The sequence below is a fragment of the Ixodes scapularis genome, unplaced genomic scaffold (genome assembly GCF_016920785.2).
Source record: "Ixodes scapularis isolate PalLabHiFi unplaced genomic scaffold, ASM1692078v2 PGA_scaffold4__175_contigs__length_147842914, whole genome shotgun sequence".
NCBI lineage: Eukaryota > Metazoa > Arthropoda > Arachnida > Ixodida > Ixodidae > Ixodes > Ixodes scapularis.
In genome coordinates, this window is record NW_024609879.1 from 64709321 (window position 1) to 64735673 (window position 26353).

At 40.0% G+C, this 26353-nt stretch overlaps 1 protein-coding gene across 1 annotated transcript in view; it reads left to right on the plus strand.

Moving 5' to 3' along the window:
- Nucleotides 1-4084: 4084 nt before the first annotated feature.
- LOC121047731 (putative fatty acyl-CoA reductase CG5065) overlaps nucleotides 4085-26353 on the plus strand; it is a 30916-nt gene continuing 8647 nt past the window's right edge. Inside the window, exons 1-4 of the mRNA XM_040503215.2 lie at nucleotides 4085-4100; nucleotides 10035-10123; nucleotides 11766-11882; nucleotides 15119-15294. Of these exons, the coding sequence (XP_040359149.2) occupies nucleotides 4085-4100; nucleotides 10035-10123; nucleotides 11766-11882; nucleotides 15119-15294 (398 nt within the window). The remainder of the gene's footprint in view (nucleotides 4101-10034; nucleotides 10124-11765; nucleotides 11883-15118; nucleotides 15295-26353) is intronic.

Here is a 26353-nt window from a genome sequence, read left to right on the forward strand (position 1 = left end):
AAATACCGCTTAAAACGGGTCCCCAACGTTAATGACCTATGAAACACGCGTTCGTTTTTCACCCCACGCAATAGAAGTCCCAGAGAAAAAATTAAAGAAAAACGAGCAGCGTTCACCCCCTCAACTCGCAGCCAGAACAAGCGGCCACGTGATCTGGAGCCGATTATATGCCGCCAATGTAGATCATAGCCACGCGCTGGGGTTGGCAAAGCACAGGGCACGCGCTGAGTTCCAGATATTGTTATGGCTCGGCTATTGTCGTCGTTGCAGCGATTGGACACGGGCCACTGCCCGAATGCTTCTCGAGCTAGCAATTATCACGAGCCTAAGTCGAGTGCCCACGCAATGCTCGGGTCCAATCTATGAACCGCATTCAAATATCGTCACTTGGGTGTACTGCGATCCCCACGTTACGTCATCAAATTTTACAAAGGAGAGATTGAATGAAAATGATCGCTTTTGTCCTTGAAATTACACAGCAACAAAGGAGTTTCTTGGCCAGTGGCGTTGCGTGTGAGTATCCTTGAGTCCCACTGGTGCCAGTAAGCTCGTGTATAGTGAAAAACATTCCAACTGAATATCGTTGCACAGCTCCTTTAATGCTTGAGTGATACCTAGCACTTCTGACGCGTGGCCCTCGCGCGAAGCCCATTCAAAATGGAGCAGTGGTCTATGCAGAGCGATGGCCCATCCCAAGAAGGACAGTGGGAAAAATTGCTTTGATGGAGGGTTTCTCACTTCATGTGGTCAACGCAGCGCAGCACAGTGCGCTGCAAATATTGGCGTTTGCCACACACAGGGACCCAACGCGAACGTACGCAACGTGGTTCTCGAAGGTGGTACGGCGGTAGCAGCAGACGACGGCGGAGCGACACACACTGTTCCCATAGTGCATCACGTACGCTGCTTGAGGGAGTGCGCTACTTTCCAGAAAGCTCTAATACTCCTTCAGGTTGAGCCAAGCAACAACATTTCTAGCGTACATATAAGTGAATGAGCGCGGTGATGCGAAGAGTAGAGATATACACTTGGATCTACCAAGGGCATATTTTTTTTTTGTTTGGATCGAGTGCTAGAGTTTTCTTGAAGCTAATAATGTTCTCTGGCTTACCGCCTGGCCACCACTGGTTTAAGCTGAGGCAGCTAGCTCAGGCCCCAACCCTTCGTCATGGTAGCGGCGTCAAAGCCATATAGAAGATTCACTTCGGCATCGCCTGTATGAAGAGCACCAGTAGAGCGCTTGCACCTGTACTCGCAGAAAAAGGACTTAAGGTGGCTCACAATCCAGTGTCAAGACAAAGACAATGAATTCCACAAATGAAAGATCGAGTCCCCAAGAAGGAGGCCCAAGACGTTATGTAGATGATGTCCGGTGCAGAGAGCCCCGTTGCCCTTACCGGCAAAACAAAGACCTTTTCGGAATGGCTAAGCAAATAAAAGACAACACGCGGATGTTCCGCCCGAGGTCAATGTCCTTGCCATGCGCTGTGATATCATGAACCCTCGCAAAACAACTTGCAGAATGCGTGCGAGTGTGACGCTAAAACCATTTCCCGAAAAAAAACACCTTGTAGAATTCTGGTGTATTCAAAACAGGACTCCAGCGCGTTTATATCACATGTTTTCTCACTTGCAAGTCAAGCAGGCAGAATAGAAGATATAATATTTTGCGCATATTTTGTTTGTTTTGCTGGCGTCATTGTTTCAAGCATTCAATTCACACCATCAAGCTTCTTGTAACCCTTCGCGCATAAGCTATACTTTTTCTATATCACAAGGTTTAACGTAACGTTTTAAGCTCTTTTCACTAGAACCTCTCAGACAAAATAAAAAGAAATAAATTGTTTAGCCAATTTTTTAAAATATTATAATGTGGGTTATTATTTAGTTTTGTCTAATAATGTTCTGAAGAAATTTTGAGTTATATCAGTGACTCTTCAAATTTTTTCCTGAGCTACCCTTTCACGAAGAAATCAAGTAGGTTACAAAAGTTCAGGACAATTTTTTTAAGGTTTGACTTGAGTTCATATTTAAGACTATATTCTTATTTCCTTACACTTAAATCGGTTTCTGCACTGCAGTAAGCGTCTTAATCCCGTTTAAATTTTTGGAGCGGTAGCTTTATCCTGCGATATACCATGCTTGAATTTACGTACCGACATCATACAAATAAAATATGATAATTGTTTCAGGGTTTCTCCGTACAGCCTGTAGGGATCTTGTCTCGGTTAGATTTGTTAAAAAATGATGACGCCATTTGGTCAGTCCATGGCGTTATGAAAATAGAATATTTCTGTATCACATTATTCTAGCTGGTGCATGCCTTGTGAGATCTAAAGCATATGAATTCTCATGAATAGAATCGACTTCACGTAAAAAAACGTATGATTTCTTGTTGTAAACAACATATTTCTCATAAAACAGTTTTCAATGACAGAAAATAAAATAAATATGACTGGGATACACCATTGATTATCAAGGCAACATCAATTCCGTATTATTTTCTATAGGTATTAATAGAAATTTATATCTCGTTAAATAATTGCCGAAAGTGTATATCATAAAACATATGGAATGAATGAATAAGTGAAATATTTAATATTTTTATTCTAGGCCTAAAAAACAGTAGGGAGAGACATTTGAACATTTTATAGGCAGCTGAAACAATTATAGCTGTTAAAAACCAATAGCTTCAAAAACAAAATGTTTTCACGGTGACTGAAGATACCCTAGCGGTCGTCAATCTGCTACTTGTACAAAACAAATCTATATCCAGCTATCGAAAGTTTAAAGGTGGTGCTGTATATTTAGCATTGTTTACATAGGTTTTAATAACCAGCCAAAGAAAATTGAATAGTAACGGTTCTATAGCTAGATATGCAATGAGATTACTAGAAAGAGAACTGTGTTATTAAGCCCTGGTAATTAAACTATGCATCACAGAAGGCTCGCATTTCGTAAGTATGTGATGCTAATGGTTGAATAGAACGCGAAAATGTGAGAACATGATGTTACCTGGATCAAATCATAATTGAGAATAACCAAATATTTTAATGAGACAACGTCCAACTAAGCCTAATATCGTTAAAGCTAGAAATAACACTGTGGTAGCACGTAGCGTCTATTTCAGCGGAAAAAGTTGTCCGCACGAATGAAATCAATACTGTAAAGGACTTATTTTTCAGGGGCTCAGTATTTCGCGATTTAGGTCAAAGTTGAATTATTGGAATAATTCGCGGGTGGGATCTTTAATATAGATTCCACTGTGTTTACATTTTACCGGAATTGTTTGCGGGACTTACTTATCGCGAATTGTAGGCGTTTTGCGAAATTCGAGAAAATTTGGGCCTCGCAAAAATTAAGTCGTTTACTGTATCCTTTTTCTTGCTGATAACTGTTTTACACTCATATAATTCCCACAGGCGTCCACAATAAGGAGTTCTGCTTCGACAATACCTGGCTTAGGTTATGATGATAATGCAATTAATGGAAAAGCGCAGCGAGGTGGAAAAGAATAATGGTAATAGTCCCTGTAGAAGGGGAACAGGGGGACAAAGGACACACCCATATCTCCAAACACGGCTAGGTGACTGTTGCGCGACTGAAAAGTCGCGCACCAGTCACCTAGGTGTGTTTCGAGATTATTGTTTGTTTTCTGTCGCCGTTGTTCCCCTTACCCAGGAAATATTATTGTTAGGCACCGTCGGCCTGTCTAGTCAGCATTATATCATGTTGGTGAACTACAAAGTTTGTTTGATATAATCGAACTCTCTCTTTTTTTTTTTTTTTTTTTTTTACACCGAGCGATAGACGCCTCGTTTATGAAATGTAAATTTCGTATGCCCCATGAACATTTGTGCTTGTCTTGTTTTCGGCGCTTTTATACTTTTAACTCACTAGCTCCATTCTTCACTTTATTGCAGTAAGCTTCGTCCTGCGTGGTTGTACAAAACTCCTCAGGAGCGGGAAGGTCGAGCTGCGCTATCCAGCAAGCTGCTTCGCCAGCAAAAACTACGTAAGCAGCTGTGTACCCCACAGCTACTGCGTCCCACGACAAGAGGGAAACCTTTCAAGCGACGTCACCATGAGAGTCAAAAAATGTAAGTCGTCGACCCTTTCAAGCATTCTTCGCCCATTAAAGATTCTGCTCGTGACTAGTTTTCACCCAGTACATTTTCTAAAAAAAATATATGTGTGAAATTCCGGCATTCAAAACGTTGAATAGAATTGTTATGACATCTGTAAACTTCAAGTATTCAATACATGTGACCAGGTTACTGCGGCCAGTGCATCAAGAAAAGTAAGTCATACTCAAAGTAATATTTTCACTTTGCGGCAGTTGGTGACAGGCTGTCCGTCATTAGCGACACAAAACTGTGGGCTGAGGGCTGCCTATTACGACCGTTCTACTTTCCGTTAATGCGCGTTATTGGATAATATCAATTAACATTACCACACACCACAGCCACGATGAATAGTGGGCAAAAACTGTCTTTGTATTACCAAATTGTCCGTAGCAGTCGTGAAAAGGCTGTCATATTAATAGCAAACTACCTTCGTCTTAGTTATAAAATTTGCCCTATAAGAAAAAGCAAGGACGCGGAAGGATATTTTTAGTGCCGATTATTTCCCGTCCAATTACGTAATCTAAAGCGAGGCAAAAATAAAATAAGCTATAACTATTTTCCCGGAGGTGTTGTGCTTATGTCAATTCGACGCGTTTTAAAATCGTTTTGCAGACCTGGTATGGAAACTTGCAAAAAAACAGGATGGGCGGAAATCAAAGCTAAAAGACGGTAATATTTGCTTGGGAAATTACTATTTTCTTTCAGAATGTGACTAGTCCGTACCCAGTTCGTTTATTGAGCAAGTTATTGAAAATTCTCGAAGTATCGTGATTTTTTTACCAGCAATTTTGAACCTAAAATCGAGTGAATTGGAACATGGTATCATAAGGTCTGATAGTTATAACGTGTGCATAAAATCCAATAATCTGCGAGAACTCGTAAACTACTAATAAGTATTTCAGAAAAAGTGTTTTTCAACTACAAGGCCAACTTGTTCAATATTTACGTTACAGATAATGAGTGTATGCTCCAAGGACCTGTTTCTTTTATCAATCTAATTGACACCTCGCTCGTGGTATCTGAGTGGACTTGTAATAAATTTGATCACCTTAGTACAGGATGTCTGCGGCTTAGAGACGTATTTTAGAAGCAAAAATTGCACTTCTCAAAATGTTCGAGAACGCGAATTTGCAATTATCGTTTCACCGATAGTGTAATATATTTATTTCGCGTGTTTTAAATGTATATTCACCTTTAAAGTTTTTTTTTCCTCTTTCAGTGTCATATGAACTATAACATTTAATGAGGAAAAAAGGCACGCCATCCGAGGCGTTACCGTATACCGATAGATGTTGGTGGTATGGAAATCTAAATCGAATGCTGTTTTTGATATAACGCTGATACCGTCGGGACCACAAACATAGACATTAAGAACACTGAATTGGCCCTCAAGCGGAATCAGAACCGACGACGCTTTAACGCATGACGCGTTTTGGGGCTGGTTCAAAGTCGAAAGGGTCACGAGAAGTTATTCCGGGAACCTGACAACGCGGTCAATCTTCGTAGGCGCCCGTCAGGTACGTGTGTGCGAAAAAAAGCTATCTTTGGCAACTTTCAAAGGCGCTCTGAATGCATTGCGTTAAGAGGGCCTCTGTGCGCTCATCGTTTTGATTGCATGGTAAGGAGGCCGCTCAGGGGCATATTGTGAAGATTTTTCTCGAATATATTGAAAAGCCGTCAGAGTGTCCCATTGCGCTTTGATGCAATGGTGTCAGTGACGTTATAACGCCACGCGACGTTGCAGTGCCACATGACGTCATGGTCACGTGACGTAACAGCGTCACTTGAAACCATAACGTCACGTGACACAGTAGCGTGACAATGTCACGTGGTACTCTGCCGTCATTGAGGCTACATGCCACGGGCACAAAATCCCCGAGGCTAGCCCTATGAAATTTAGAGCTCTTGCTCCCTCACCGAGGAAACGAAGTAACTTTGCCTCTCATTCCTTTTTACGGTGGTATAAATGTGCGTCAACAGACTACTTTAACGACTGTTCTTGCAGCTGTAATGTACTGAGGTTGTCGAATAAAATTGGCCACCCCAATGTCAGGAGAGGCCACGTGATGGCACGTGATAAGGTAGGCACAGTAGGTCCCTTGATTACGTAAGCTATAGTTACGTGATGAAGTGACCACTCACGGTATCACGTGAACCACCAGATCCGCGTAATTGTGTCACATGCAACTCTACACGTGACGTCTTCAAGACAGGGTAACGTGAGCCTCTCGTGTATCTTCACGTTGCGCCGCAATCACATGAGCAGATTATGTGGCTTCACGTAAATTTTAATTTAATGCAATAATGGTGCAGCTCACTTTAACTCTTCGCATTTAGTTGGGAGACGCAGAAGACGCAGAAGACGCAGTGCGTTTCTTAGCCTCTCAAGAGCTTCAAACCCACAGAATTCAAAGATAGGAATACATACGACAGGTCTCAAGTCGGCAAAAATCGTAGACCGTCAATACACATATCAAAGTAAAAAAGCGGCAAAAACAGTAAAAGGCGCTGAGACATAAGCAAAGGATGCGTCGCTTGTTATCTTTATCCGATGAATGAAGGTGTTCTGGAGATACACAAAATATTTTCTGATTGATCTACACATAGAACAAAACTTTCGTGTCTTTCTGAACATATCATCAATGCGAGTGACGTTTCTCTATTTGTAAAGTTTTATTTGTAATTTCTAATTAACCAGCAAGTAGGCCTCAAGATTACAAACTCCGTTACAAAGGACACACGATTACTTAGTCATTCCCGTGCTTTGCACTGACGAAGTTTTAATGATGAATTGGTCGTTATCTTAAAAGAAATTGACGGGAACTAACGAAATTCCCAAGCTTGTATATTCATTTATTTATTTATTTATTTATGTACACATATAGAGCCTGCGCCGTTAAGCATTATTAGGAGGTACATCAGAGAAAATTTCAAAAACACACAAATATATATACAAAGAAACATGGTTTACTCTACAAGAAATTTCTGCAATATATCGTAGAAACGATCAGCATTGGCGATATAAATATCCGCTAATACAGTACAATTACAAATAGTTTTGACTAAAAAGAAAAAAAAAAGAAAGAAAAAAAGTGTATGGTAACAAAAAGGTTCCAACCTAATCTTTGTTTTATTTCAGGGCAACTTGCATAGGCGCTGTAGTCGCTTATCACAAATATTGGCGCTTGATTTTGAATTTGGTCTGAGTTATGTGCGAGGGAGCTTTGAGGGGGGTTCCAAATAACAACGTGTATTCTAAAAATGGTCTCAAAAGTAAAATGCAATGCTTGTTTCTCGTTGCGAGATGTATTTTGAAAAGTATTTTAAATTGTATTTTAAATTGAATGGAGAATAAACTCTAATATACTGATTTTTCTGCACATTCAAGTATACATTTGTTCAGTTCATACATATTTGCAGAATCAACGCGTCGAGAGAAACATGTATTTCCACTTTTGATTATTTAAGGTCATTTTCCAAAAATCACGCCAGTCCTGCCGAAATTTTGAATAGCTTTGAAATATACTATCTTCCATGTTATTTTCAACGATTCGGTAGACTACACAGTCATCTTCAAATAACTTAAAATGTGACTGTACAATGGCACACAGTTTATTATTAAATATTAAAAAAATGATTACGGCCCGAGTACACTTACCTGCAGAACCCCGAAAGTAACGAGTACTGCATGGCACAAATTTTTGACCATTCAGCACGACGCTTGGTTCACGACCGGACAGGTACTCGGCTATTGACTTGGTCACCTTGCCGTTAATGCCCGGTTACAGCAGCATTTTTCAAATAAATCAAATACGGCTCGGTATTAAAAGCTGTACAGAAGAAAAAACAACACAATACACAGGTTTTCTGCTGTCTATACTATAGACAGCAGAAAACCTGTAGCGGAACTTGTGCTATAGACTCTATAGCATTCGAAATAAAATGGTTAAATTCCTCTAGCTGGGGGACGCACGAATAGCCTCGACTGAAGCCGTGCTGGGAAGCAGTAATGCATCGCAAGATTCCAGAAAACAGAACATTGAGTTGTATACGTTCGGAGACGATACAAGAAATACAGGTTAACGACACCGAATGGTGATTTTTGGCAAGATTTTGTTATTAAGACTTAATAAAATCGGAGTTCCATTCGCGCTTTTTCAGTGACTCGGAACTGCAGTAGTTTCTGATGATATGGTAAAAATAACATTTGAATAGCTTGGGATTCCTTCTTTGCAGTTGTGAGAAATTACCCGCGAAAACCCAGCTGGTGCATATTCTCTGGAACTATCAATATCTTCAAAGACACTCTTAGTTAAATCCTGGCTAAAATGCACGCATATAGGCATGAAAGCGGGCCGCTTACAAGCAGTTGGAGGCTTAGGTGTCTCAACTTAAGCGGCCCGTTGTCATGACGCCCAGATTCAAGCGGCCCTTTGTCACGTGGATAAGGTTTATGCGGCCTACGTGGTATTTGAGATCAATATTTTCCTGGCTATAAGGGGCCTACGATTACACGGCCTAAAATTGAAATTGCGGCAACATTATACAATGCCATTTTTGCGTCATTCTGTGAAGACTGGGAGGCACAGAGAGCCGGCATGATACTCCGCCTAATTGTTTCTTGAGCTGGAACACAAGATACAGGAACACAACATACATTACTTGTGGTTAATCAAATCCGCGCCCGCGAAGTGAGAATCAGACACCATAGCCACTATACCACAAAGGCACACATGCAATGCGTGCGTTGTCGTATGCTTATATACACACGAATTACTTGCTAACCTCATCGACCGAAGGAGGGATAAGTGCCTACGCTATGGGAGGAATTACAATAGCTTTTTCTCTTCTCCAGGGATTATTTATCGCGTATACCCGGCTCGACGTGGTATTTTAACGTTCGGCACAATGCTTCCGGGATCCTTCCGCATAAGCAGCGCATGAAGGAACACCGCACTTTGTTGCTAGAGCAGTAAAAACAGGTCCAATTGCATCCTCTGAAAGCAAGACTTGGGCACAAGTGACAGGCCCGTTGTAAACATGTTTCGCTCGCCTCCATGGACAAAGTTGCCTAACATCGTGCGCCGCGTAAAACGGAACAGCGCCGCTCATGCATTCATCTTGCTCGCCCCAAACTCCCACTTATCGAACTTTGCGTACTTACGTCTTGCACAAGTGGTATTGCGAAAGAGCATTATCACACTAAATAGGCAGTGAAAGACTGACAAAAGCATAGTCTTGCAAAATATAAACCGTTTTCTGGCACGTCTCTTACGCTTCCGGCTAGAAGAAACAACCGCGGAATCAGAACATTGCCAAACGCACAAACCACCTTCTTCTGCTGGCTATTCGGATAACTGTATAAACTATTTTATAACGCGTAAAGCCTTGAAGGTAAAAAAAAAGATCAGTACTTCTAATCGTTTAAGGTTCTTATACCTGCCGTGCTATTTTGGCCCCATTACCATTATTCAGACTAGATTCTTTTGGCACAGACCTATATATTTATTGTCTAATATTTATTTTCACACTTTGGACAATGAGTTTTCGTGTGACGCAGTACCATTACCGCCATTTAAGGTATATTTCTGAATGTCTGGACATTAGTTTCCGATGTCGCATTCGCACAATAGCTTTGAACGAAGGTTGTTATATACTAAAACAAAAAAATAATAGTGCGTTCACCGCATGCTTCAACTCAACTTGTCCATCACTGTCCGTTCAACGTGTGTGAGTAACTGAAAGTTGATCCATTTTGTGGGGTGGAAGATAGCTGAGTTTTCTACTTCCTTCCTTGTGTACTCTAAAATTTTTATAGCACACATTTTGCCTTAAGGGAAAGAGATTAAGAAGTGCCTCGAACAATCGTTTAGTAAGAAAACTTCGTAATTATACGTACTGTTTCAGTTCCAGAAGAAACTAGGTATTCGGAGGTGCAGAGCTTCTATGAAGGTGAAGTAATCTTTATAACTGGTGCGACTGGATTCCTTGGACAGGTGGGTACATCTACTCCAGTGAATCACCTAAATAGATAAAATCAATTAAAAGATTATAGCACTTTATTTTTATGATTGAAAATACCTTGCGCGTGAAGGTTAGCACAAAACTACTTATGAAATTGATTTATTACGTAATGTGCTCATTGTTCAAAATTGGCTGCGCTAAACCAAACGCATGTTTGCTTGTGAAAAGACGATCTAAGGCTCCAGGATGAAAGCATAAAAATAGATTACTTGACAACTTCGTTTAAATTGATCTGTATTCAAGTCAAAGCAAGACTGCAGAGAACGGTACATGAACCTAATTGTTAAAACCTACATGGCTCATAGAATCTACTAACGACTCTATCAGCTACTGTAAAATCCCAGATCTAGACAAAAAACAAATTTGATGTTCCGCTACATGTGTTTGAGGAGAAAGTAAGAAATTTTTATTAAAGCGCTTGTGATGAAGAGTTGTTCTGAAATCGTTAAAATATTGAATACAGTCAATTAATAGTTTCGCCTTACAAGGATTTCGTCAGTGAACTCTTTTATGTAAAACGTGTACGATGCCTGTGGAGATTCTGTCTTGAAACCTGTTTTGCACCGGCTATTAGTTTGCTTTACGCAAGTTACGCACCATATTTTAGGGACTCTAGTCCGCGGACTACACATGTTTATTTGGTGAATGTTTACGTGTTGCGGACAGTCTACACGTGCGGACTACGTAATGATTTCTTTTTTCATGATCGTTATTTAGGACGAGACGTGACGAATTTCGCAATTACACATCTTGTTAATTATGATTTCTGATGATACAATATTTTTTGTGAGCAAATAAAGATATTTTTACATGTGAGTTGTACGAAAATTGATTAAAGTACGGACTTTGCACCAGGTGTGGACAATCCACCTAGTGCATAGTGTGCACCGAATGTGAACTATCTAAGGGAAATTGTTTTTCGAAAAAATTTTCTCCTGTGGACTGCACAGTGAGCACAAACTATAGAATGGAAAACACAATATTAAGATGAATATATCCCCACGTATTAAATGCTAATTGTTTCTAAGGGCTTCACTGTTCTGTACTTTTGTCGAATAAAATGGGTGGAACATAAACAGATGTCCGATTAAGGTAAAAATTTTAACCAGTTCTAACAAAGCTATTATATGACTGACTAAATGTGTCTAGAATATATGGCGTTTTCTCATTTTCTTAGACGAAAACGAACCGCAAGCGCTGCTTTTATACAAATTGAATAATAAAGTGTCTATGATTTATATTCGACAAAATGTTCGTGCGTCCATTATATGGCTCAAATCTATTTTAGTCCCCGGGTCTGTTAGTGCGTTCTGAACATGCTAACCCTTTATCACATCACGTGCGAGATCGAAAAGAAACCTTAAATACTCGAGAAAAAACCCCAAAAACGCTGAAACATATTTCACACTGGATGCAGTAAAATCTGCAGTTTAAAAAGGTTCAATTCGTAGGACCTTTAGGGTTCTCCTTTTATCTCCTTTTTGTCTTCCCAGCGCTTTACTTGCCAGGGCTTAGAGGATCTTTGACGTGAATGATGGCCTCTATTTCATATGTCAAGTATGGTATTTGCATTAGTATGATTCTCTGGCTTATTTTGTGAATATTTGTTTCTAGACTCTCCTTGAGAAATTGCTGCGGTCATGCCCAGGCATCAGGCGGATTTACCTGTTGATCCGCCCAAATAAAAATGAGAGTCCAGCAGAAAGACTGGAGCTTCTCTTAAGGTCAGAGGTAAGGTATGGAACTATTTGGAATCAGTGTTTTTTGAATTTACACGAGAGTAAGCTTTCATAATTTTGGTTCAAAACACTGTTTCAATAGTTGCTGGAATGTACAGTTTCAGTAAATGACTGCATATCCATCGCAGCTCTTTGCAAGTTTAAGGCACGTAATACGAGGCAATTTTCCTGGGATATTAAAGTACAAAACTAGTTGCCGATAAAAATAATATATTTGTAATGTATTTTAGAACATGTAACATTGACGCATGTATCACCACATCCTGAGCTAAATTACGTTTTACTAGTGCCCAAAAAAGTTTACCGAGGAAGGCTGCTATCGGCACCCTCTAACATGCACAGTAAACGAGTTGCCTCTGTAATTATTGAGCAAGAGCAAACTAATGATGTACACCGTAATATCTCGAGAGATAGCCCACCTAAAATTAAGAGCAAATTGGGCAAAAATAAGGAGTAGGCTAACTTTCGGTGGACAATCAAGAAAAGTTGAAAAAACAATGTGTGTAAATCATGTTTTTCTATCAAACGTGTTATCGCGGCTATGGACAATGATGCAAAAATCACTGTACTTCCCAGTCAGCGATGTTCCCCACCATAGCTAAATCATCGGAATTGACGCCGAGGGCACCATTGCGCCGAACACTACGATTTCTAGGAGTAAGCTATCTTTCGGTATTTAAAAAAATAGCAAATGAAGCCTAAAACAGAGGTGGGTAATCTTTTGTGGTGGGTCATCTATGGGATTGTTATGGTGCTTATATGTACACCATGTTTTCGTTTTAGGCTTGGCAGGTTTGAATTAAAAGATCTGTAAACGCTGCATTAATGTGGTTTGTGCAGGTGGGTTATACGGCAAGGGAGATAGATATATTATAGGGGGCTAGTCTTAACGATAGGTAAAATTACTAATTATCATTAATTATGTTTTTAATGAGTGAAAATAAACATTATTCAATTAGAAACGTGCTGAATATCAGCGAAAACCACTGAATCATTTATCTTGAGAAAGATTCGGAGCTTGTGCGAAGCAGCGTGGTTTGCTAAAGTTACCTCTTGTGCAATTGGTCTGAAAAGGCGAATTGTGAGAAACGGAAAAATCGCGCGGGTATTTTTTGTACACAACAGCCTGGCGCTTGTTGCACGATTAGTAAGTTAAGCGCACAACCGGTCTTTTCAGGAGCTCAGAATACTTTTAAAATTATCTGATTTAGTAGTTTTTGACAACGCTTAGCAGGTTTGTAATTGCAATCATGTTTTTATTCAACAATTGAAAGGTGAATTAGCCCTTTGTGGCAATCATTCGCTTATATTGTCTCCCCCTAGCTGTAAAGCTAATTTATACAGACTGCATTTGTGTAGCTTTGACGGCTACTGTTTAAGCTGTCAGTAACGCACAAAAGTCACAATGTATATAAAAACAGTTAACGACGTTTCAAGTGAAATGCTACTTAACGACCCTTGGTTTGAAGAAACCTCGTACTCATAGGTGGCTTTGAAGGTAGTTGACGATGATACAGCAGTTTATAGATTTCAAAGCTACATTCTCTGTATTGTACTGGTGCCGTCTGGTGTCCCACTAGGATGTTCTAATAGGTCTTTGTTGCTTTGTAATTTTAATTTATCATATTTCTTGTCGAAAACCAGCCTTTATAAGATCGTTCGCAAATGATTGCGTTAGTTGTACAAACAAAATTATAAAAAATATGGACTCCAAAGTGCTTAGATCCTTCTTCGAAAAGCATCCAAGCCTTTTCTGTGCTAAATTCAGTAAAGAGTGTAGCTGAAAATATAAAAAAAAAAATTCTTGTACATTAGTGACGTGTAAAATAAAGTTTTTCGGTTTTTAAATTTTACTTTGGAAACTAACCCGGTGTAGCCTCGTGGTACTTGATAGTGATCATTACATCAGGCATTTAGTTGAGTGAACCTATTAGTCAAATAAATGTTAAAAAGTGGAAGTTTAATTTTATTGCAATATAATGTAATACACGGCTTCTTTGAGGATAAACTGTTATTAAACAAAACTGGAATCCTGCGAATTTTATATTGTTGAAGCACAATTTGTTATTCAAAGAAAGTATGTTCCGTTCAAAAGCTGAAAGAATGCAAACCTAAAGAATGCGCTTTGTTCATATTATGTATTTTTAGTATGCCTCTCCCACAAATCTTTGTATCCATGCAGGCTTCGTAATTCTACCTAATGCGATCAAAATAAATTTCCTAAGATTGATCTAACTAATCCTTTATGACGTGCCTAAAGTATGCAAAAAACATATATTAGCGAAAAAGATGTCTTTTTTTTTCTTTGCTTCCAGAAATTAGAAATTACAGATTCAAATAGGTTACTACCTGCCGAATGTTACAATGTTCCTGGTTTGTTGCATTCGATCGCTGAAAGAGTACACTCCGTGATATTCTTTTGCATGTGCCACTCCCGTGATAAGCAGTGTCAAGAAAGGTAAAAGAAATACATAGAGATTCCGGTTGTTAGACAAAATCTAATTATGTTAGATTTGTAAGAAATGATTAGCAGTCGTCTTGACAGATGGCGACAGTTAAATACACAAGTCAAAAACGCTATTGTTTACTGCAACAACGCGGGTATTTGGGCAATTGGATTCATCGTTGAAAATTGAAAAGCGCCCAAAATTACAAAGAGAAGCAGAAATCTACATGACACAGATTACTCTTCGATCTGTCTTTTATTTTTGTCCTTGTAATTCTTCGCACATTTAAGCTTCGGGTACTGTGAACTCAGTGGGTTTTCGTTATGTCCATAGGACACCGAACACCGGACACTGGACTTAGACACCAGAACTAGTCAAGGTTCCTATTGGAAACTTTCTGTCCGGTGTCCTCGGCACAAATATGTTTTAATGAAGTTCAAAGTTTTATAGCTGCGCATTAACGGCTTGAAAAACTTCACGAGTAAAGCCAATCCTGAAACATTATCAGCTACGTAAGGACTCCAAGTTTTATGTGGTCGGGCTAGTGCTCCCCATTGCCAACAAGCCTATACCACCACCCCCTAAAAAAAGATTTCAGAAAATGGTGTTCGTGATTGATTTTTTTTTTGATCATGACATATAGTTTCTTGATGGAACAAAGCAAAGCATTTTCCAGTCTTTCACAACCCCAGGTTTCTGCATGCACTGGACCAATAAATTGTTCTTAGAAAATGGGCTTGCTCGTACGAGCGTCTAATTCTTGCGTTATCTCCTACTTTAGTGCTTCAAGCGGTTGAATCAAGAATATCCAGAGAGTTTGAACAAGGTTGTGGCCGTGCAAGGCAACCTCAAGGAGGAAAACTTAGGCTTGAAATCCAGCGAATACGAACGCCTCACTTCAGAAGTGTCCGTTGTCTTTCACAGCGCGGCAACCATCAAGCTCAACGACACCTTAAGGTGGGCACGCTGAATCAATGCTCCTAATGATAAGTGTGAAAGTCAACACCTCGCGTTCTTATAGTATATATGCGGGATCTCAAACGCATCATCGGCCGGTGTGTTTAGCGTGATATTCCATGCATTTATCAAAAATCTCCTTAAACGGCAACAAATGACGTCAAAGAAGCCGGCCTGTCATATATAAGATTTGCTCCAGAAGCGAAGTTTGGGTTTTTATTTCGCTTGAAATGAATGTACATATAAGTTAACTTTAACTAATTATGGCAGAAAAGTGTGCATGCATTAAACGTAAAAATATTGACGGTGTAGAAAGCTTTGTTCTTTATTCCTCCGGCTTCAAATTTGCGTCATCGCGAAGTCGGGAAAATCGTTTTTTCAACCTTCTCCGAATGTGATTTTTTTTCACGAATACAAGGAAGTATCTTGCAAAAGTAAGGTCAGTCTCCTGATTAAGACGGTTTTCGCTACCTGATATAAAGATTTAATTGATAACAAAAATAGGCATGACACCATCATGATTATAATGCAATTAAACGCAAAGGTGCAACCGAGCTGGACAAGAATGACGAAAATAATTTCTGGAGAAGGGGAAGAAGAGGGACAAAAGAGAAGCACAAATCTCCAAACACAGCTAGGTGACTGGTGAGCGACCGACAAACATTAAATTGCAAGCTTCACCCTTTTTGGTTTTTGACTGGTGAGCGACCAAGTAATCTAGGTGAATGCTGAGCGACCGAATAACCTTAAATTGCAAGCTTCAACCTTGTTGTTGTTAGACTGGTGGGAGCTGATAAAACCCGTTTGCTCTACTGACGTCTAACCCCTGGTTAGCTCAGTTGGTAGAGCACTCCACCTGTAATGGAGAGGTCCCACCTGGACCAGACGAATTTTTTCTGTCGCTCACCAGTCACCTAGCTGTGTTTGGAGATTTGTATTTGTTCTTTGTCCCTCTTGTTCCCCTTTTTCAGGGATTATTTTTGACTCTGTCATGACCGTCTCTCCCTGAACACACCTGACTCTTAATAAAAAAAAACAGTTAGGGCGCAGGCGAGCTGGTGTAATTTTACCATTTTTTACCACCGTAGACTGGGTGGAAGAAGCACGACGACGTCTCAAACACAGTCTTAATCAGTCTTTTACATGCTAGGAAAGAAGGAGCACTCCCACCCGTGCGACGTCCACTTCATCCACATTATTAGATCTATGCGTAAGAAACTTTCAGTCCGACAACATATTATCTGGAGTAAATGATCATAACCATATACTCATAATACTTAAAAAACAAGCGAGCTGGTGATGATTCACGGTAATAAAACCCGAGACTCAGGAACACAGAAGGGGACGAACACAACACAACGTCTCAAACACAGCTGAAGTGGGCCAGAACAGAAATTATCTACAGTAAAATCGATGGGACTAAAAGGATATTAGGGAGACCATTAGAATAGGGAGTATTGGGACTGCATAAGCAATCCTTCCGTTTTTTAGACAACCTAACTTGGTCCTATACCAGAAACGGAATTTCCGTCTCCATGACGGTTGAAATCCAGCCGAAAGGTTAGGTAAAATTGATCTGTTATTTTTTTTTTTTTGAAGGCATCGGAAGGAGACAGAAATAAAGGAAGGGGGGAGGTAGGTTTTTGGGAAGGTCGGGGTTAAGTAAGTACAAAACGAGCGTGTTGGTTACAGTAATTAAACATGAGGAAGTACATAGAAGGGGGGGACGGACGGTTAGCGGCACAAACTTTAAGGCTTTGAGATTACTTTGTGGCGCATTTTGGCTCACTGGGTGGGCTTCCACATGTGTTTTCGAGGTTTGTGTATACGTCGGAAACTGTAAAGGGGGAGGGGGGGACGGGCAGGGGGTACATGTGAGTGGTGTGTTTGTGTACGACTCGACGGCGGAGGGCAAGGGTGCGTTGCAAGGAAGTGGAGGTTAACAGTGGTAGCAGTGGCGGGTGATAAGTCAACTGCATGTACGTTCTCATGGACGCTGTGGCGCCTAGCGCATGTGCATGTATCTGTGTGCGAGGAGGGCTGCTTACGTCGACTGGACGGGAGGAAGCGGCTTGACCTTTGGGACTGTGGATGTCGGTTGGGGCACCGGGGGGGCTCGCCTTTTTGAACGAGTGTCTGACAAATAAACCTTCAGCTGTGCTTGAGACGTTGTGTTTTGTTCGTCCCCTTTTGTGTTCCTGAGTCTCGGGATTTATTACCATGAATCATATACCCATGTTTTGTATTTTGCCTAAAATAATTAATTTATTAAAGTAACGAACCGGTTTCCTGACTGTAGCGTTATAGATCAGAGGAAACGTTAAGTAAATTCTACGACTCATTGCTGGAACACAACTGCGAATATGTCTTGTGTGAAAGGAACACTGAAATATTGTATAGCGTATCATGTGAACCCCTAAAAACTATTATGAGGCATCATTTTCCTTGTGGTTGAAATAGTAACTAGAAAAAATAGAAGACTGTGGATAACGCTAGAGCTTTACTGTAGGATACGGCAAAAAAACAAAAAAACACATTTATTCTCGATTTGTTTTAACTTAGGGCACCACCGTTTATTGGAATTTGAAAGATAGAAATCGCTTGAACGTGTATATTCGCAAAAAATAGTTTCTTACAGCGCAATTTTACGAACATAAGGAATGATGAAAAAAAAAAAAAAAACTTCCAGCCTGTCCATTTTGGTGACGAAGGAAGACCAGCGAAGCCGTACTATGGTGGGAATGAAGTAATGGCCGGCCACAAGTCGACAAGCCAGAATGGAAAGGCTCGAGAGGTTTCCACCATGAGCAACGGTGGCAACCAGACAACCCGGAAGCCGGTGTCTGGTTGCCGCCGTCGCTAATAGATGACGGTAGCTGTCCAGAGTTTTGTGTCGGGATTTGTTTGCCCGCGGACACGATACTGGAGAAACTATCCCTTAAAAGCGGCGCTGTAAAACTTAGTATAGGAGTCGGTTAGTTAAATTATTAGGCTGAAGCATCGGGATAACTGCCTTAGTTAATTAAAATTGACGTTGAAACGTTATTAGCTCCTCGGCGCGACAAGATTGAATTCATATTTTCTAGCGGCTTGTGAATTTTTGTCTACAAGTCAACCTGGTGATTTTGGAAAATACTTAAAAAATACCCATCCAAGTTCGATCGGCCTGTATCCTGTCACTCAAGAAAACAATAGTGCCTATTATGTATCTAGAATAATAGAACCTCTGGAGTCGGTGACGTTAAACTAGAGCCCATTTAATTTGTATCTCACATTATTTCACCTTATTTTACTCGTACCTGCAATTGTATCCTTGCATACGGCATATTTCGTGATTAACTAAGAAAGGTGAAATATTAAAACAATATCATGAATCTACACATGACTTGGATGACTACAGGCCCATATCATTGTTGCTTCTGTTTTCGAAATTTTTAAAAGAAAATGAACGACCGGCTTGAGGCATTGTTTTTGCAAATCCAATGCCTTGATCTAAATACACCGCAGCTTTCAGAAGGTAAAACAACTGAACCAGCATGTTTGCACGTCAAAGATACAAGAGTATGTTTGACGTTGGCAGTAGTTGAAATAAATAGAGAAATAAAAAATGTGTCAAAAAGCAGTCCAGCTGTATGTACGAAATGTAGTACAAGACTAGTAGGGTACGTTGTTGGGCTATTGGGTTCATCTTAGTTAAACATAAAATAGCGCAAAAAAGACAAGGACAAGAAGTGTACAGGACATCTTAGATAAACATGAAATAGCACAAAAAAGACAAGGACAGGAAGTGTACAGACAAGCATATATATACAAGATGTATATATATGCTTGCTTTTCCTGAGTAAAAACAAGTTGAAAGTTAGCGCTTCTCCTGTATACTTCTTGTCGTTGTCTTTTTTCTGCGCAATTCTATATGTTTAACTAGTACGAAACAGCCGAGACTATGAGCTTTTCTTTAAATTATAGAACTTTTTTCGCCTTGGGGACACAGGAGGGGAAGGAGCGCGCGCTTACCTGGCAGCCGCGAGCCGCACTTGGTCCCTCAAAGAGCCGCATGTGGCTCGCGAGTCGTAGTTTGGATACCTCTGCTGTATGATGTCTCAATGATAAGGCGAGGAAGTGCGGTCAGTGTGGATAAAATGCATGAATACCACCTGTTGCTTAAACAGAAACCTTCCAACGGCAATTGTTTACAGCACAGCCTTGAGTAAGTGTTTATTTTTCCTAATTCATAAGAATATAGTGCACCATATTTTTTATCGGATTTTGATTTAACTGTTTCCAAGGTTGGCCGACGTTGCAGTGCACTAAAAATTGTAGCTCAAACTTTCACACAGACAAAGAACAAAACACTCAGACAGTGCTAACAACTTTATATGGCGTGATTAACTTCTGCTTCTACTTCTATTTCAATTGAAAACAATTTTCAAATAGAAGAACACGAAAAATAAAAATTAAAAGGCAATAATTCCTTTCTGAAGCCCAGACAAACCTCCAGTTAAATAATGAATCTCTTTTTTGGGCAACATTTTTGACGACGTTTAAACAGATTTGTCCTGCAGTCGTATAGTGTTTTCGACTTCGAAAATTTTCCTTGTTAATTGGTTGGCACATTTACCTAAAACGGTGCTGTTGTTGAAATGTGCCGACCAACCACAAAGCAAGTCACTACAATAATTGCCTTTTTATACAATCTCCTTTTTGGTAGAAAAAGATTACGAGAAATTTCCTTCTTACTGTCATACTGCAGAGCATCTGTGGAACTCACTTTGTTGCACCTCCGTATTAACACCCATAGAAAAGAGCTCGTGCAGCCTAGTGCACACTATAGGTGATGTCCTCGTGCCGGAGTCTGTGCAGCACGTCCTCAGTCTCGGTCCAAAGTTTGCTGTGGAACCTAAAACAATGCCGCCGGAGCTAGTTTCTATTGTGTGACCATTGTCAAGGCAATTTCCAGCAGCTGAGATAAATCCTTGCACTACTGAAGTAGTAAACCTACTTGTTCGACATAAGCCACATGTCAGCCCGCTACCTCTAAATAGAGTAGAGAAGCACTTAAAAGAGCATTTCCTAGCAGTTATACTTGCCGGCAAAGAAGGAGGTTTTGTCCTTATGCACGGAGATACATTCGAGAAAAGGGCAAAAGCGGCGTTTGATTCCGTGTTCAACAGCCATGACAAGGTAGCATTAGGTAAAGTAAAACAAACAGCAAGAAAAGTTTGTCAATCACTTGGACTAAGCAATCGTTGCTCCTATTTCGACCGCAGAAAAACTTTATGATTGGAAGTATTTTTATTGGAAAAACCCACAAACCCGACTGCACCCAAAAGTCATCGTCTCAGTAGGCGGAACTTGGCAAACATCAGACGCCTTATCCCTACACGACATGCAAAACCTTTTAACCGTAGACGTTCTACATTTGATTCAAAGCTCCTTCGAAGTCTTCAACGTCCTAAAAGAACAGAACAATTGAGGTATGCAAGTTTTCTCTATCGACATTAAGGACCTTTATTATGCATTACCCCAAGACCCTCTCTTAACAAGGGTTGAAGACAGCATCGACACCTTTTGTGCTATTGCTGGCATCATTATTGGCTCTACCGAGCCAATAAAGATTATTATTATTATTAATATTATTGTTATTATCATTATTATTATTATTATTATTGCTTTGCACAGTGCGTCAGGCATGCCCCAGAGCAAGTTTCTGGACTTGCTAACAATCTATTTAAAATCCAGCTTTGCTGCTTGGAATGGACACACAAAAGAGAGGAGTGTGGTTGGGTTCGGTGTATTGCACTTGTATCCAGTGACCTCTATCTCGCACAACTCGTGAGAAGTTTACAATACAGGTTAGAGGCCACAAAATAGTGCGAGTGCTTGGACACGTGGACGATTTTTAAAAATTTTTAGTCACCGACGGGAACAATTTTGGCAGCCATGGTGAACGACGTCCTCTATATTTAAAGGTTGTATTAGTCCCTTAGAAACCACCCACGAGCTGTCGGTGGAAGGAGCCTTAAGATTCTTGGATTTCCGACTGTTGGAGCTACCCCACCATCTTCGCTGGTTCTTTGAACTCAGAGGGGAAAAACACTCCTCCCCTTGAACTCCGTGCACGCAAAACGCGCCAAGAGAGGCATAGTGCGGTCGCACCTGAAGAGCTCAATCACAAAATCATGCTCCCATTCAATACAAAAAAACCCCAAAAACACTGACACCAATAAGAAAACAGGGTACCCTGCTTTCTTATTGGTGTCAGTGGCTTAAAATATTCGGAAAGAAGTGAAGCAAGGAAGCTGCGTCAAGCAAACGCACAGCGACAAGACAAGAAGACTAGTATATAGTCATCATCCCGTGCATCGAGAATTTTTCTCGCGGCCTTAAGAAAACAGCGAACTATTTTTCTTTTCCTTGACTTCCGGAAGGCTTTTCATTCAGTGTCCCACCATTTGTTGTTTTATGAACTGCGCTCTCTGAGCCTCGATAGGAACGTCTACGGATTGATAGAAAATAATTTTTTTGAGAGAAAGCAATGTGTAGTCATGAACGCTACAAAGTCTGAATTTGTTGCTGTGACAGCTGGCGTTCCGCAGGGGTCTGTCTTGGGGTCTTGTTTATTATTTTTTGTTTTTATAAATGATATAGCTGTAGAGATTGACTCGCCTGTGAGGCTGTTCGCAGATGATTGTGTTTCATATCGAAGAGTTGAACATTTACGTGATTCTGCTTTCTTACAATCTGATTTTGATAAAATATCCAGTTGGTTTCGGACGTGGCAATTAAATTTCAATGCTGAAAAGTGTGTCCACGTCACTTTCGGAAAAAAAAAACGCGACAGAACCCTATCGTCTAATTCTATTATTGCCATTTACAAAAAAACAAAACAAAAAAAACATGGATGTGAAGTACCTTGGAGTCGTTTTATCAAGTGATCTTTCTTTTAATGTTCACGGAACACAGTCTGTAAAAAGTGTGGTAGAATGTTACATTTTATTAATCGAAATCTATGCAGTGCTCCCAAATAGCTAAAAGAAACTGTTTACCGCTGCTTGGTAAGACGTACTCTTAAATATGCGTGCGTTTTGTGGGGCTCGTATGAAGCGCACCTTGCCCCGAAAATAGAAAACAAATTTAAAACCGTGCTGCTAGGTATGAGTAGTTAATGTAGAATAGAACACTTATTGTGACAGAAATTAAACGTGAGATCGGTTTGGAACTTCTGGATTTAATGGGAAAGAAATTTCGTCTAAAGTTTTTATTTTCTGTGTTTAGTAACTTAACTAGAATTGATAAATATATATACCTTAAATTACCACACCACATTGCAACCCGCTTTGATCATTGTAATAAGAAACAAAAAATTATTTTGCCGAACTGATTATAAAAAAATACTCATTTTTCCCTCAGAAAATAACGGATTGGAATTCGTTGCCTGCATTAGCATTCACTAAAGATGATGTAGCGTATTTTTTCAGTATACTAAATTTTAACACTAAAGAGTTGGAGTTTTATTTAACAGTATTTATTTAATTTTGTCATTCTATTTATGCTCGTGATTATGTGTTTTTGTGTTTTCCTGCTGTAACGCTTTGGCGCTGCAGGTTGTTTCTGTAAATAATAAATAAATGTTTATATTGTGTTTTCCGCTCCCAACAAACTTTCCAACCTGTGCAACAACAACGTGACCAGACACTCAAATTGAGCAATCTGCTGCTCCAAAAACATAGAATGAACTTTGTGCCTTGCCGTTTTGGGGGTTGTCTATTCATTCCACCTTTTCTGCGGAAGACTATACATAGGACAAACTGGGCGGTGTCTTAATGACCGCCTTCGTAAACAGGACAATAACATCGGCCATGCCTACTCCTGCCATATAAAAATTCACTGTCGGGATTAAGGTTGTTTGACAGATTTCAGCAACAAAACCATGTTAGGCATAAGTGTCAACCAATTAACAAGGGAAATTACCGAAGCCGAGAACATCATACGACTGGAGGACAAATGTCTCAGTACGCCATCAATAATATTGCTACAAAAATAAATGGATTTTTTAGCCGCAAGTTTGTCTAGGTGCTAGAAGTAAATATTTGCCTTTTTAATTTTATTTTCGACTCTATCTTCTTGAAAATTTTCTCAAACTGAAGTAGAAGTAGAAGCAGAATAAAATCACCCAATACAAAGGGGTCAGTGAGCGCTGTGTGGGAGTTCTGTTACTTGTCTGTGTAATAGCTTGAGTGGCAGTTTTTAGTGTGCGCTGCAACATCGACCGACATGAACAACCAACTGGCCCGATCTAAAGTTCTAAAGATTTCGAAGGGTCCATCGAGGTTAGTTTAAAAAAAAACGACACCGATTGTTTATAATGTTCCGGACAAACATTTAAGAATGTTGACTCTTTTCATACTTATAAATTTACGGTTGCACTGCAAATACACTTACAGAAGTCAAGCTCTATGTCTTTTGTTACAAGTGAACAAAGCATAAAATATTTTGTACAAAAAGTTTCAGGCTTCAGATTGTGATATATCTTAAAGAATCGCCGAAAATTTCCTAAATTTGAAGCGATGTTAAAAAGGCCAAGTTTGTTATTTAAGTTTTGCTTGAAAGATAAACTTCAGGCGAACTTCCTAAAATATATACGTTGTAGGAAGTTGTATTCTGTATACGTGTGGTTCTAAAATTTGCGTCTACATGCAAATGTAACGAAAAAAAACTTTTTTCCTCCTCCTATTAAGCGGGATTGTCCGTTACATAACAAGCCAAATATTTTGCAAAAAAATGTGCGCTTCGTTTGGTAAACATAATTTTCTATCTCATATAAAAATAGTTGAACACAGAAATAGGCAAAAACTTCTATGGCCGTCCATCTAAACACACCCTACACTAATACAACCAATCAAAAGCGTTTATTTGAGCGGGAGATTAAGAAAAACACTGCAGCCGGGCGCTCGGCGTGTCCCAGTCGCCTAACCTCGGTGGATCAGAAAGTCATTAAAGCGACAGGTATGTGTAGACGAATAGGTTGCGTCCGACAGCGACTGTGGGGTCTAAGAGTTGCCATTTTGTCCAAGCTCGGACAAAAAGCCGCGTCTACACACGCCGATTTGTGGCGCCGAATAGGAATAGAACTTTCACTTTAAAACGAGAAGTTTTTAAAGTTGAAACTAAAGTAGGTTAAACGACTTCAGACTATAATAATAAAAAAAAAACTAAAACCTTACAATCTAAATCCTGAAACACGAAGGAAAGAAAATAACGAACTAGACGACACAAAATCAGAAACACTACTGGGTTTATTCCCGAGAAAAAGAAAACAATATATAGCCGTCCACACGGACAGGAAAGAGGGAAGGCAAAAGACATGCCACCGCAAAGATTTGACGAAAACGCCGCCGAACAGATTGACCTCCAGCCTATGCACCGCACGAACAACAGACACCCGCCTCCCAATGATTGGACATGTTGAACATTGTTAAGGCTATGTGAACCAAGCGAAAGGTACCAATCTACCCCTTGACTTCACCAACAACACAAAGCAAAAACACAAATAACTCGTCACAGAATACAATTTCACGCGTTCGTTCAAAAGTATAGACGGTTGGCTTACACAGTTTAACTCTTCCATTAAAGTTAAGGCTTGTCAAGGAGTCTTTTAAAGGAATTTCATTCTTTGCGCAGGATTGAAGTTTTTTCCCATAGTGGCTAACACGCATTGCATTTAGCAATATGTTTGACTAGTTTTGATAAGGAAGATACATTTTCACACTTTTGTATTTGAACATGCGGTCATTTACGCACCGACTACTCTGGCCCACGTATCAGAGGCCCCAATAGAACGGAATCTTTAACACAGCTTCCTTGAGGCAAAGAGTTGGAGGATTCCTATGCCTCTTCACTGAGCTCTGTTCTCGCTCAAACGTAAGCGGTTTAAAACTACCGATCCGGAAATCCGTAAAAAAACTACGTTTACTTGGAACTTCTAGAGTAAATGCTTTTATAATAAGGGAAAACGTGTGAAACTACGGAACAACAACAGCATTTCTCTTCGGAGCACCTTCAAATCCTTTCGGCATTTTTACAACTTGTCTTCGCAAAATTGATGTAAATCAATAAAAACTATAACTAACGTCCACTACTCCAACTGTGTCACTAGCGCACTGCCGGCACAATGAATGCACGATTTTCTTACGACATTACAAATAAGTAACTTTACCACACTAACCTTTACGTATCTTGAACGGCCATATGAGCCTAGATACGACCCTGTTTGTTTACTCTTTTTAATACAACCAACAATCGAGCTTTTAGCAACTGTGATCTAGAAATTGCAACTTCCTCTTGACCGTGGAACCAGCCGTGAACTGTAACTCCCCTGCAACTTCGATAATAAAATCCCGAACCTTAGTTGCCTTGTACTCATTTGGGGCACATATCAATATGTTCTTGACAAATCTACGAACAATCATGTCTTATACCACACAGCTTCAACGAAAGATGTTACCTCCCTGTCCAGCCAATTCATATGAAACTCCTACAACAGCGTAGCCACCGCAGAGCCGATACACACCTCTCCGCTTATTAAAAGAATATCCGTAAAACTATTGCTCTGCTGACCTTAAATAACAGCTCAAGGGTTGTAACTATACGCCGACCGAAATTCCCGCTTGAGCTTGAAAGGACACTAAATCCAGCTCAAGAAGGTCTCGAACCCTTCTCAGCGACAGCTGAATGTCCAAGGAATACTATGTATATTTTATGTCTAAGGATAACAAAATGCAGGCCTTCTGGTGAATGGGAGGCAGGCTGTAAAGCAACTATTTTGAATTTGGAAGGGTCGAACTGCTTTCAAGATGGACGTACCGCAAACAAGTCTCTAAGAACACATATTCTTCTAACACAAACCGTTTTAAATGAAAACCACGAGGAACGGAAAGCCCTTTTTATGGTCTTTAAGAAAGCAAAAATTACCACAAAAAAAAAAAAAAAAAACGCGCATCCCCGCCAATCTTGTTCATCGTGGCAGTTACCTCATTATCAGCTAGAACTTTACACACCT